At 38.9% G+C, this 12,728-nt stretch overlaps 2 protein-coding genes across 6 annotated transcripts in view; one reads left to right on the top strand and one right to left on the bottom strand.

Annotated features, from left to right (window-relative positions):
* Positions 1–12,728, bottom strand: part of RB195_009093 (uncharacterized protein) — a gene marked incomplete at both ends in the record, with an annotated part of 52,540 nt that overhangs the window by 20,952 nt on the left and 18,860 nt on the right. For 2 of the 5 annotated variants that reach the window (XM_064195932.1, XM_064195931.1), the window contains one exon: positions 421–486. In XM_064195932.1, the coding sequence (XP_064047074.1) occupies positions 421–486 (66 nt within the window). Of the gene's footprint in view, positions 1–420; positions 487–3,149; positions 3,213–3,504; positions 3,526–12,728 lie in introns of those variants that run through there. The other 3 variants (XM_064195934.1, XM_064195930.1, XM_064195933.1) reach the window with 3 other exon arrangements.
* Positions 5,331–9,137, top strand: RB195_009094 (uncharacterized protein; the record flags this gene model as incomplete). The annotated part of the gene is made up of 3 exons (XM_064195935.1): positions 5,331–5,353; positions 5,575–5,720; positions 9,094–9,137. 3 exons carry the CDS (start codon positions 5,331–5,333, stop codon positions 9,135–9,137), a joined length of 213 nt encoding a protein of 70 aa, XP_064047077.1.

Here is a 12,728-nt window from a genome sequence, read left to right as displayed (position 1 = left end):
CAAAAACGGCTCTTTATGCGTTTAATATTGTATGTAAAACAACAGAAAAAAATAAAAAATAAAAACAAAATAATCGCACAAAATGCCACTTCCGACATCTTCTATCAACGCATATGAGCTATAGCTATAAAGTCCCCTTTTTAGTAAACTTTCAAAAATTCAAAAGATAACGAAATTTTCACAAGAAATCCGACCTTAGACACCTATGCACACGCTATGTTCATTTACAGTACGGTACAGAGATTTCTTCGATTGCGAAATGACATTTCTCTGATTATTTGAAGGTAAAAAGTACACTGATGGATTCTCAGCGATGCGGATCGGAAAATCCACGGATGAAGCGGGAACGAAAGGCCAGAAACAATACAAATTGTATCAAAAAAAGAACAACTATGCTACGGAACAGAAGGAAATCCTTACAGGAACAACGACGTCCTGTATAGCATTTTTCGCGATCACGTCCTCAATGTTGTTGGTCACTCCGTTCTGAATCATGATAAAAATCAACGACAATTAAATATCAATATGAGCACACTTGTTCTTGCTTTTTAAGTGGTAGAACAACATAAAGATGATCTCAGCGGGTAATAATGACCCTATCGCTATCTCTAAAGTAAAATATTGTGACACTTGGCTTCTGCAATGAGCTCACCAATCAATAGCTCCTCTCAATATTTGCCGAACACAAAAGAAAAATTACCGCAGCGATCGCGATCACTGACCTGCAGCACCGCGATATGAGATCTTCTATGGACATTCTGCGTTAGGAAAGTAAGGAATCACTGTTTCGAGGGATTGCATGCATAAGAATAAGAAAAAAAAAAGTTTGTCGTCTTTCTAGATATTTAAGCTGTTTTGCTCGGAAAGAAGGCAAACAGTGGATAGAAATCAATTATGTTGGCAGTTTTTGTGCAATGACGTGCGCACTTCGAACGCACTACATCAAAGCAAATGTAGGACAGAGACAAAGAGTTTGTGACACTCACAGTAAAAAGCAGAATAGGCATAGTGATAGCAGTCACGAAAATATCCACAACGACATCTAAAACAGTTGCTGCTAGCGTTCGAAATTTTAGGAGGATTGAGACGAGGATTCTTGGGTGCCAAGGGAGCATCAGCCTCCTCTCTGACAAGAACATCTACTCATTACTGTAGAAGAATGAGTGATGGAGTGTTGTGTAGCCAGTTACCCAACGTAACTCCATTTCACTCTGTCGACCGTTCGACACAACACACAGAAACGCGCACCACACGCGTTCGCGCTCGGACGGAGACAGTCGGAGCGAAAAAAGTCGTTTCAGTGACGTCATCGGGACGATGCTCCGAACCTCTTTAGATTGAGGTGAAGGGCACTTTAGAACTGATAAGGTTCGGGAACAATTAGAGGAGTTGCACGTCTCTTTACTCCTCGCCGAATGTCCTCCCACATTGTATTATTGTCAATCAGAGCAAATGTGTCATTTAAGGAAACGATACATTGATACTTTGGAAAAAAGGAGACTGATGCTTTCACAAGAAATAAAGAATTATAAGACATTCTTGGTAATGAAACCGGATTCTTTTACAATGAAAATCCTCTGCATTGTTCTTAATTTCTACAAGAAATATGGGCGCAAACACAGCGTGTGATGTCATCGGAATTACGCCGTAACATATCATCTTTGGAAATAGCCGCAATCTTTTCTTTTCTATCAGATACAACAATTTTCCCGATATAACGACAAAATTTACGGATATGGAAACATTTCAATTTCGATTTCTCATCCTAGAAAATAGCATCATCGAGCCTAACTTGAAAAAGAAGACAACGAGGTCGTAAAATGTGCACAGCTGCACCAGCAGCACATCCATAACTCCATCACTGCATATATGAAATGGTTGCTCCAAGAAATTGAGAATAGACAGTACTTTTGATGCAGTATCCATGTAAGAGACAGCAGCGATAGCGAGGAAATAAGCAATTTAGACTCGAAAATGTCTTTGCTAAAGATATTAGCAGCAGCAGTGGTTGTCATTTACAAAATTACAAAATTTGTCAGCAGTAATCAAAACCCAAAAAGCTAAGAGTCCATGCACCATGTTTATTTATTCAGCTATGCATAACAAAATATGTCTACCTCTTTCATTTTTCGATTTTCATCGGTGCATTTTTGAATGCATCTAAATAGTTGGAGTGAGAAAAAGAACAAGATTTTCATCCGCTAAATTTGAATTCTAAATTTGAATGAAACAAAATTTATAAGTTGGAAGGTGAGCGCACGGATGAACTGATTCGATAATCATTCGCTGATCAAGAACAAAGTAGATACAAACAGCAAGGCCTGTTTTTGCTCAATTAAAGTGATATGAGCAACCACTAAAAACACTGCTTACCGGATGAAGGTCCCATAAAACGCTACTATAACTCCTTAAAGAAGAAAAATTCAGCAAAGATATCGATATAGTACTACAAGTGCAATGTTTTTTTTTCATTTTATGAAAACCTTAGCAAAAGCATACGGGTTGAATTAGGGTCTCCAAGCGTCACAGCGAAAATGTCACACAGCTGTCAAACCCATTACTTCTATACTTAATCCCCTTCTTTAAATTCTTCGTGCACTTTCAATAAAATAAGATGTGGGGAACGATTCAAAATTGCTTCCGATACATCAGCAATTTCGCTGTGTTTTAGAAACGAACTAGGATATTACTCTGAGAAGATTGTTAATACAACACGAGCGCTCCCACTCACTCCACATGGTCTTATCAATACATTCTGTTGTTCTTTGATATTCGATGAACGTTTTCAACCTTCACCGGCGATAAAAAACGGTCCGAGAAGGCGGAATTTGATTCCATTCCTTTGTGCGCGCAAAGCACGGCAAGAATGTTACACTTAGTAGAAATCAGAGCAACCATGTGAATAACATGGAGATCTCCATAGTTGAATCTTTCACATGGTAAACCTACGAAAGGAAAATTCCCTCCATAGAGAACATTTCCTGAAAAATCCCCTACAAATGGCCAACTCATTTGCAAAACCGAAAGAGGCGCACATCAGAAGGGCAAATGGACAACGGTAATTGGACAGCACGGAAAACCGATTGAAAGCGCACGAATAGAAGGAAAACGTGATTAAACGGGAAGAGAAAAACAGATAAAAGACTTACAGCTACATAACTTTGAAGCATAAACCTTAGGTAGGTTGTGTCGATCATTTTGAAAAGTGACATCACCGTCGGTTTATGGGGTGGCAGCGATGACGGTGGCCGTTGAGACGAGCGGCGGCGGCGGCAGCAGCAGGGGAGAACGGGGAATGCGCGCCATATTGGAGATCAAACTCAGAAATCGACAGAGGTCGATGAACATCACGGAAATCCCTACCTTACTCAAGTATAGAATTAAATATGATCCCAAAAAACGCCCGATGTGAGTTGGTCAGAAAGTATTTCGAGAAGAATGAGATTGCAGCAGAAATGGATACAATGTGCTACATAACATCATAAAGTCACAAATCTATCATACCGCGTGTAGGTAGAATAGCATGAATAGAATGTTCTCGAATAGAAACTGAATATGCGGGACGATGAGCCGCCGAGGGAAGCACACGTCAGTCAGTGATGAGGCATAAAACAGCACAGCGTCGAGTTGAGCGATATAGACGCGGAACACACCTATTGAAGATCATCAGATCATTGGAAGAGGGAATATGAGCATAAGCGAGCAACGAAATAGCTATGTAAAATGTAGTAAGCGATTAGAATGAGAACAATATGGAAACATTTGAATGATGACGAACTAAAAAGGCGAAGGGAATCAAATTCAGCAACATAGTCTCAGCATGTGATCTTTCCCAGGATTAGACAGCAATCACTGAATTTCCCATACCTAATAGTGTTCAGTGGGTGTCATTTAGATACTATAACACCTCTACGGAAAAAGAACCTCATCAAAAAAGGGAAATTTGTATTCTTGTAATTTATTCCTGAGCTAGTTACCATTTTTTTTCATTTTATATGATCCAAAAAGTGACAAAATCAATGTAACTGGGTGGGAATGTCAAGCAAACGCTTTGCTTCCTACCAGCTAACTTTAATTTTACAAAATGGGACAATACAAGCATCCGAGCTATGTGTTTTACTTCCCCTTAAAGTTCCTTGAAAAAACATACTCCTTTAAAAAACCGAAAAAGTACATTTTGGCAGATTTTCCGGGTTATACGTTCATCAGCTGTGAACAAAATATGTGTATTCGCTCGCCGCACCCATTTTCACATCCATGTAGCTCTATTGATTTTTCTGGGAATCGAGTTACTAAGTGTTCATAACGTCAACCACTACACTTGCAATTATCTCATAAATGTTTCGTGAAGATCGTCCTAACGGCAACACGGATGTCATTAAAACCTACTGATATTAGCACGGATTCTGGGTAAAGGAAATACTAGAACATAGTAGATCAAACTAATACATAAAGAAGAAAAAAACATTCGGTTACCCTGTGGGGCAAGAGATTATAAAGCAGATCCCCGGAAATTTTTAATTCAACTAATTTAAAGGAGAATCAGATCTTAAGCGAGGATAGATGAAAAACTGGGGACCGACGAAGCTATCTCAGGGCAGAATCGGCGCACCAATAGCTTATTTAATTACCGCTTACAGGATTTTCCCTCCACTATGCAGCAACGTTGAAAACTCATCAAATGATACCACAGAAACACAATAGAGCTAAAATTCAGCGGAATGGGCTGGCCTTAATGCGTCTCGAATTGGTTTACAGTTAATGATGTCATACTGCCTGAAAGAGGTTGCGAAACAACTCGGATGTAATTATTCGATGGTAGCGGATGACATTCCTTTTAAAATCATCTCACATAGAACAATCAAACTGTGCAACAAACACATTTCATGGGCCGAAGGAGAGATACATGACCGAAACAACAATAGAAGATTCGAGAAGATGAATTTAGACCAGGACAAAAACTATCGGTTTGCACTCAACCACATGATTGTCACATGCTTATACGAATAGGCCTCTATCAAAAAATGAGCTCAACACTATAAAACAACTAATAAACAACAACAACAAACACTAACACTACTAAAAGTGAGTTACATCCACTAGTTACTTGTTATACTGAAGTTAATTGCCACCAATAGCTACTGTAGAGACCGCATAGATGAAAATCTAAGCCAATCAAGGAACTGGATAAATAAACGCCTCCAGCTGTTAAAACAAAACTATACAGTTGCTGAACAGCTTTTGGAGAAAGTTAGCATAGAAAAGAGAATTCTAGAAATAACTACATAAACGAGCAAATGTTCAGTTTTGTAAGTGAATCGAGCTGAACAATGAGTTCATTTTCTCTTGCTTCGTGAGTTCTTTTCTTTTTTTAATTCTTTTTTTTTATCCTTTACAAGGTCTGAATCAGTTAAACTCCGTTCACTTAATCCATTTTTCACTTCAAACGAAGCTGTTGGTTTCAAGTATTAGTAGTCCGTTATCATAATTACGCTGAAACTTGAGCTCAATCTACTAGGGAGCAAAACGACTGAGTTTCACGGTGTATTTTACAAACAAAAATAATAATTTCAGATGGTCAGAAAGTCCTATTTCTATCGTCTTCCCGAAACTCATGCAAATAAATCAAGTGCGGGTAAACCAGCTGAAGCAAATCAATAAAAAAAAGCTACGATTCCAACATGCCAAGATTCAAGGACAGTCGAACATGGACAATACGGGTAAACCATTTATTTCACACAACTTTTTAAAAATTTTTTAAAACTCAGAGTGGTCGAAATTTTAGAAACTGTGTTTGATTTCAATATTTCATTATCTAATTTTGAAGGGGGTAGAATCACGTAGGAATTACAATGGGACACTTAAAAATAGCACAAAAAAGACGATGGCTCTGGAAAGTAGAGAGGAGCAGAGCATGGTAGGAATGGCCGCCAGATGCAGAATCCTTCTGTTTATAGTTAACGGGGTTAGACATGGGTGGATGAAAAAGATTTTGCGACTAAGCTTTTTTTTGCAAAAAAGAGATCAGTGATTGAAGGCAGCGTATCACGAAACTGACGATATTGGGGTCTCTGTGAGCAAATGTAGAGTTCGGAATGTAAAGTATGAGCGTGGCCCCGCTCAATTCCCCGTAATCGTCCTGAAAAACGGCATTACAAACGTTTGTTCCTAAGAAATACGTGAAAACGCACCACCCATGTATGCTTTTAGGTTCCCTCAGCAGCCTATCCTTTTGTTTCACTTGAATAGGCTGTTGAGGAGACCTTATTGATTTTCTACCGCTCGCTCATGGATGTGGCGCGTCTTCGTGTAGCTCGTAAGAAGAAATGCTGTTCCCCATGCTATTTTTCAGGATTTTTAGGAAGAATTGAGCGGGACCCTCTCATACTTGTAATCTACATGCCGAACTCTATGTTTGAACACAGAGACCCCCACATAATCAGTTTCGTGAAATACCGCCTTCAAGGTTTGCAAAAAAAAAAACTTGTGTTATTTCTTCTGATTGATAGCACACATTACTAAACCGCACTCCAGATCTGACGTGTACATTGGGAATTTTTGATGAAAATGGTCACTTCATCAGCTATATTGAAATTCTCTGTTGCTTCTGGAAAGAACAGGGGTACTGGTGAAGTAATCAGTTTGAACCGACACTTCATTAGATGAAAGCCACTCTTCGGAGTTTAAAAAAGGGATGCACGTTAATCCTGTCGTTCTACGTTATTTTAAAGGCATAGCGCAATTTTGCGATCCCTTACTTCTCATATAATATTAGAATAAGATTTCATGAATGCTTAATGTTTCAGGAGGGAAATGAAATTTCGCCTTCAAATCAACAAACTTAGTTAAGACGCAAATTCTAGGGGTTTCTGACAGCAAAAATTCAATAACATGTTATCTATGACCATTCTTACAATTCTTAGCCATGTGTTGCACGTTTCTCGATAGCCAAGGCTGATTTATCTTTATGAGACAACGAAAAAGTGGAATGCCATCCACGATTGGGATGAATGCGGCTTGCAAATGTCATTAAAGGGAGCGTTCGGGAAATTTCCGATTTTCCTTCCACTAGTAGGTGATGTTCGGGGAGCATGTCTCAAGAATACAGCGGAAACGCGATGTACCTCTACAAAAGGAGCATTCTCGGATTATTCAGTCCAGCCAAGGATACACCTCTTTACACCTGTACGAGAAATAGAGTGAAAGCGCGTTCAGGTGAATTTCTGACACCCTCAAGGGGGTCGACAAAAATTGCTCCATCGAATAACTTAAGCATTCGTGATCTTTGATTCCTGGATTATGGTCTGTTATGATTTCATTGCCATTTTTGGAACAACAGTTCAAACCCTATCATTCTATCTACTAATGGAGAAAGTCCACCGACGAAAATTTTCGTGAGCACAGCCTTTAAGGTCCAGCGATATTTTTACAGAAAATAAAAGCTCGTTACGACAAATTTCTTGAGCATGGAGCATGCACAACTCCTGGATAAAACATTCTTTGACTCTTATCGGTCGCGTGATTGAATTCCCTAAAAAAAAATCTCACCACTCCCGCTCTAACGCCTGTTTACTGATAGATGAATAATCGTAATCTTTTTGCTGTGCATATAACGTCAAAACAGATATTTAAAGAGGTTTTTGCATATAATTAGGAAAAGATACGGTAAAGATCTGCATCTTTTCCGCAACAAAACCATTTGAGACACTTTAATTCCACCGACGCAGATGAACGTTAGAGAACAACTGAGACAGCCGGAGATTTCAGTACGCAATGCATGCTTCAGGGACGAATTGGGGCACTTTTTCAATCAACTAGAATATCGAACTAAGATATTTCCCGTCGATAACGATATCGTTGGAAAATTGAGCGACAAAAGTCAGGAAAATTTTGCCTGTCTAGAAATCAGGTAGTCAATTTGCCGTAATTCGTAGGTGCATAGCTTCGAGTTCCAGCAAACTAGGAATATCGAGCAGAATTGACGTCTCACCAAATCCTCATTTTTTATCGCCAGCAAGTTTGATTTTAAAGGAATCTCAGCGGTAGTCCTTCGAATAGAATCTTTTAAAATACGGAAAAGCTAAAAATTTAATTTGAATTGCAAAATATTCCTCGCACACAAATACATAGATGCTGTGGAATTAGAATTCTAATTAAACTCCAGAAGAAGTTATGCAAGATATGCGAGCAAATTCCATTTTTCAGCAAAAACAGAAACATTCAAGAGCGCTGCAATTCTATATTTTCTGAATAACAATACTAAGTTCTACTAGCGTTGATCAAGAGCGCTACAAAAAAAAAGCGAATACGAGTATACTGTTTAATTGTCGATTTTTTTTTTGCAGATTCTTACTATCGAAAATATCAAGTGTTTTCCTCGATGTTTTCGTGCTACCTTATATGACAACCTCAGAAATATCACCACTACACCTGATAACGAAAAAGAGAAATATTTTAAAATCGATAATAATGTGTAAACAGGCAGAAGTAGCAGAGCAGCTAGGAGCGAACTGAAATCGTGCGGAGAGCGTTATCAAGTGATGAGCAAGGAAAAATCACTGCGAGCATTGAGACATCACAAAAACGACGTAGTCACTCTGATAAAACGCGATGTCACTCTATCGATACACAATTGATCGTAAAGCTGTCAACGAGGCCAAACACGCTAGGTTTCAACGATCTTCACACTTTCATTTATGGTTGCGTAACTCCACCTACGTTGATTTCTGAGCATTAGCGGACGTGAGTAACCAGTAAAATAATTGATTTAAAAAAAAGAAATTTAATGGCCTATACAAATCGGAATTGATCTCGTTAGACGTTCCCTTAATTACAGAAGAGGAGTAGATCACATTCTGCTTTCAATATACGTTTACTTTTGTAATCAAAAGTTCTTCCTTTGTCAGACTGTGACACATGGATTCCATAATTTCACAACAGGAAACAGTAAGTTGCAAGCGTTTTCCATTCAGAACCAGAGAATAATAATATACGAATATTAGCACTGTAGTATTCTTCTGTTATATATTCGTAAATTCCGTATAACAATGTTGGTACGTCTACTAGTTATCAGTACATGTACAAACTGTTCAGGGCAAGTTGCGTGTCAAATAGCACCAAGGAAGTCCAATCGATAAGTGTCTCTAGCAAATCGAAGTCCTCGCCATCCGAAACTGATTTGACCAGAAAAAGTAAAAAAATCGAAATTTTCGGAAATAATGTGTAGTGAAACAGAAATTCAAACCTAAGCACTCAATGAAAAGGATGAGAATTTCTCAGCGATGACAATCAAATTCGTTGATTTCATAATTTGTGCTTATCTATCGACGGCCCTAGTAGTGAACAGGTGAGTCATTTAGAGGATTATGGAAGAATATGGCTCCTAATTGCGATTCCAGCGAAGAGAACTTAAACATCAGTCGCATATATAGTCTATTGTTGTCAACTTCTCACTCGTTCTAGAAAGTTCCCGAGATAATAGGGGGTCAAACATCACTAAGCTTTTGTACGCGAATGATATTGGACCATTATCTTAGGAAATAATACCACCATAAATGTGATAGGTCGGAGGCGGATCCTTCCTAGGTGATGAGGTCTACCCCATCTTGGACAGTACAAAGTGAAGAGGGTCAATGATCGTAGGGTGGACGTATCAACACTTTTATGGGAATCATTTAACAACTTATGTGAAGTGGGTCACTTCGCCAACCACCTTAAAGGCATCATCCCGCGAATCTGAGGTGGTACGATATTCGTATACGGCACAGTAGATTATGGAGAGGGGGTGATTCCGTCCACTTCTTCCTAATTGCCATAAAAAACGGCCCGGAAGATGCGGCGCGTGCACAAGGCTGGCGCGCTCCAATCGAACTCGTTGTAGAAAATAGCGCGCCGGAACGCTCGAAGCCGTAACCTCCGGGCCGTTTTTTACGGCAATTAGGAAGAAATGGAAGGAATCACCGTGCTCCCCATAATCTACGATCCCGTTTGCAAATACTCCACCTGAAATCCGTACCACCTTAGATTCGTGGGGTGATGCCTTTAAGGTGAGGGGGTTGGAGCACCGGATCCGACTATCGCAGTATCCGACTTATACATACTACCTCTAAAAGGACTAGATTCTTACTGGCGACAAATATTCACAATTAAGTTACAAATTTTCACATTTTTCACTTAGTCGCTTCACAACAAGACACACTTTTCTCAAGGTTCGATGTACTCTGCAAAATTTCCAGAACGTAGCTTAAAGACATCACCCCACGAATCTGAGCTGGTACGGATTTCAGGTGGAGTATTCGTGTGCGGGATCGTAGATTATGGTGAGGAGGGTGATTCCGTCCATTTCTTCCTAACTGCCGTAAAAAATGGCCCCGACGATACGGCTTCGAGCGATCCGGCGCGCTATTTTCCACAACGAGTTCGATCGGAGCGCGCCAGCCTTGTGCACGCATCGCATCTTCCGGACCGTTTTTTACTGCAATTAAGAAGAAATGGACGGAATCCATAATCTACTATCCCGTATAAGAATACTCCACTGCCTTGCATTAACTTTAGTTTTCAAAAGTCTTGTAGAAGAATACGATCACAATTAACAATTGTAACAACATAAATAATACTTAATTGAGTCAAATCAACACTGATAATAAAGAAAATGAACAAAATGAAACGTTATTTAAGAACACAACTAAGAAGAGATAAATAGGGAACGAACCCGACGAAGGATGAGCTCAATCAGATGAGATAAGAGATCAGGGCGCGTTTTCTTCCTGCATTCAATAGCTAGTGTTGAAATTTCCTCCAGGGTCGAGGGTCAGCACAGTTCGTTAGCAAATATGATGACAATCATTATATAAGTCTGGTGACGGTTAAACAGACACGTATGATTCAAAGTACTGGTTAGACACGAGTTGCGAAATATACGCGATAAACTCGTTCAGATGTCACATCAATGCTGCGATATGTTGAGAATGATTAAACCTTTTAAAAACAACATAGAACTTAAACGATATTGTGTAGATAAGATGATTCAGAGTCTATGTTGAGGAGACCTTTTGTTTCTTTGTCGCTTTAATGAAATTATAGATTCTAAGTCTTATGGAATTTCTGCTACACCAAATGACAAATATACAGATGGCAGTCATTAAAAAGCTTGCTCAGCAAAATTTGATGACAAAAGAGATTCGTAAAAATAGCGGAAAGCGGGAAATGGATGTGCAATGTCAACAACGAGGTTGGTGACATGATGACGAAGGAAAATCCATCACATGAAAAAAAATGCAGTTTCGAAAGAATTTCGAGAAATAGAAATACGCGGATTTAGTCCAATCCCGCACCCATAGCGCTTAATACAAGTAAATTTAGAATTTTGACTACAGGATCACTGCACTGTTTCTTCTTATGTATGTTCTCTTAAACTTTTAAATAAGAGATTTGGTGACAACAACAACTATCTTTCATTTATTTGATTCACAATGTCAAGCAAGACCCAAGACTGTTAACAGTCTTTATTAACTTTTCGGCGTTGTCGCCTCCGTCAGAGCTAAACAATCTTGGCTATTGCTACGCATTGGCAATCGAATACTTGCAGTAATTATGCTAAGATTCAAGGAAGGCTAGGAAGGAAGTTTACGCTTCTGAAAGAATTTATCATTTAGTTCGTTAATCTCCGTTGCTGGTTGCTTTCCTCCTCTACTTGTCGAGTTCTTAGGTCCTTTTTGTAAAAGCCAGGGTAATAGACATGATAGTAAATAAACAAAAGTCACTGCTGACAATGTATGAAAAGATGCCATTATCAAGTCCATGTAGAGCTACGAAAATGACAGTAAAAAGTAATATACTGGATAAGGTGTCTAGCGTTAATCAATCCGCTTGGGATGCGCCAATGTGTCCGACATCAATTCAGAATCGTTGGTTTATGGACGTATGTACAGACCTACAATGACTTGCAGAGGCCAGCAAATAAATCAAGTCAGTGTTTTTATCCTCGCAGACAAGTGTGGTACCAATTTATCCACGTCGGGTGATGAAAGGCCTGCTTCGCTCCAACCTAGTGATTTTAAACCATCGACCGTGCACTCGAAGCCGAACATCTTACCGATTGCGCTACACCCGCCGGACTAGTACAGAATCAGAAATCAAAATAAATAAAAACCTCAGTTCAAAATGAGTAAAACCAGAGACGTTTTATATTGTTCAGTAGGAAATACGTACATAACACCAAATTTACTAAACCACTACACAATAGAGACCGGTAAGTAGCTGAAGACTACGAAATCACTTAAAGGGGTATTTTTTAAAACCTGAATGGGGCTATTTGTCAGAATTATAGTACAAAAATGAAAGCAACCAGCATGAATAAATTTTGTCATTGAGACGACATGCAAAAATGGTATCTCAGCTTCTGTCGAATCTACAAAATGGGCGCCATGGATCCAAATATACATAGTAGCGGCCAGAAACAGAAAAACTACCTATAGTAGAATAAGTGTAAAGCAGGGAAAAAAACAAAAAAAAACTACCCATAGTAAAAGATGTGCTAACATTTAATTATTACCTTGAGTAGAGAGTGAGCTTATAAAACGTTAAGTAGTAAAACCAATTAAATTTTTTTCTGTCGTATTTCTCAAGATAAGCCTTCAGAAGAGATGAGAAGGATTCGCTTAGTGAATGCAGCAAACAGAACCTCCTAATTTTTCGAACAGCACTAAAAAGTGGATTTTTCATAGAAA

This window comes from Necator americanus, chromosome III, assembly GCF_031761385.1.
Source record: "Necator americanus strain Aroian chromosome III, whole genome shotgun sequence".
In the NCBI taxonomy this organism is placed as follows: Eukaryota; Metazoa; Nematoda; class Chromadorea; order Rhabditida; family Ancylostomatidae; genus Necator; species Necator americanus.
The sequence above is the reverse complement of the archived record's forward strand: the minus strand, read 5'-3'. Positions and strand labels throughout refer to the sequence as shown.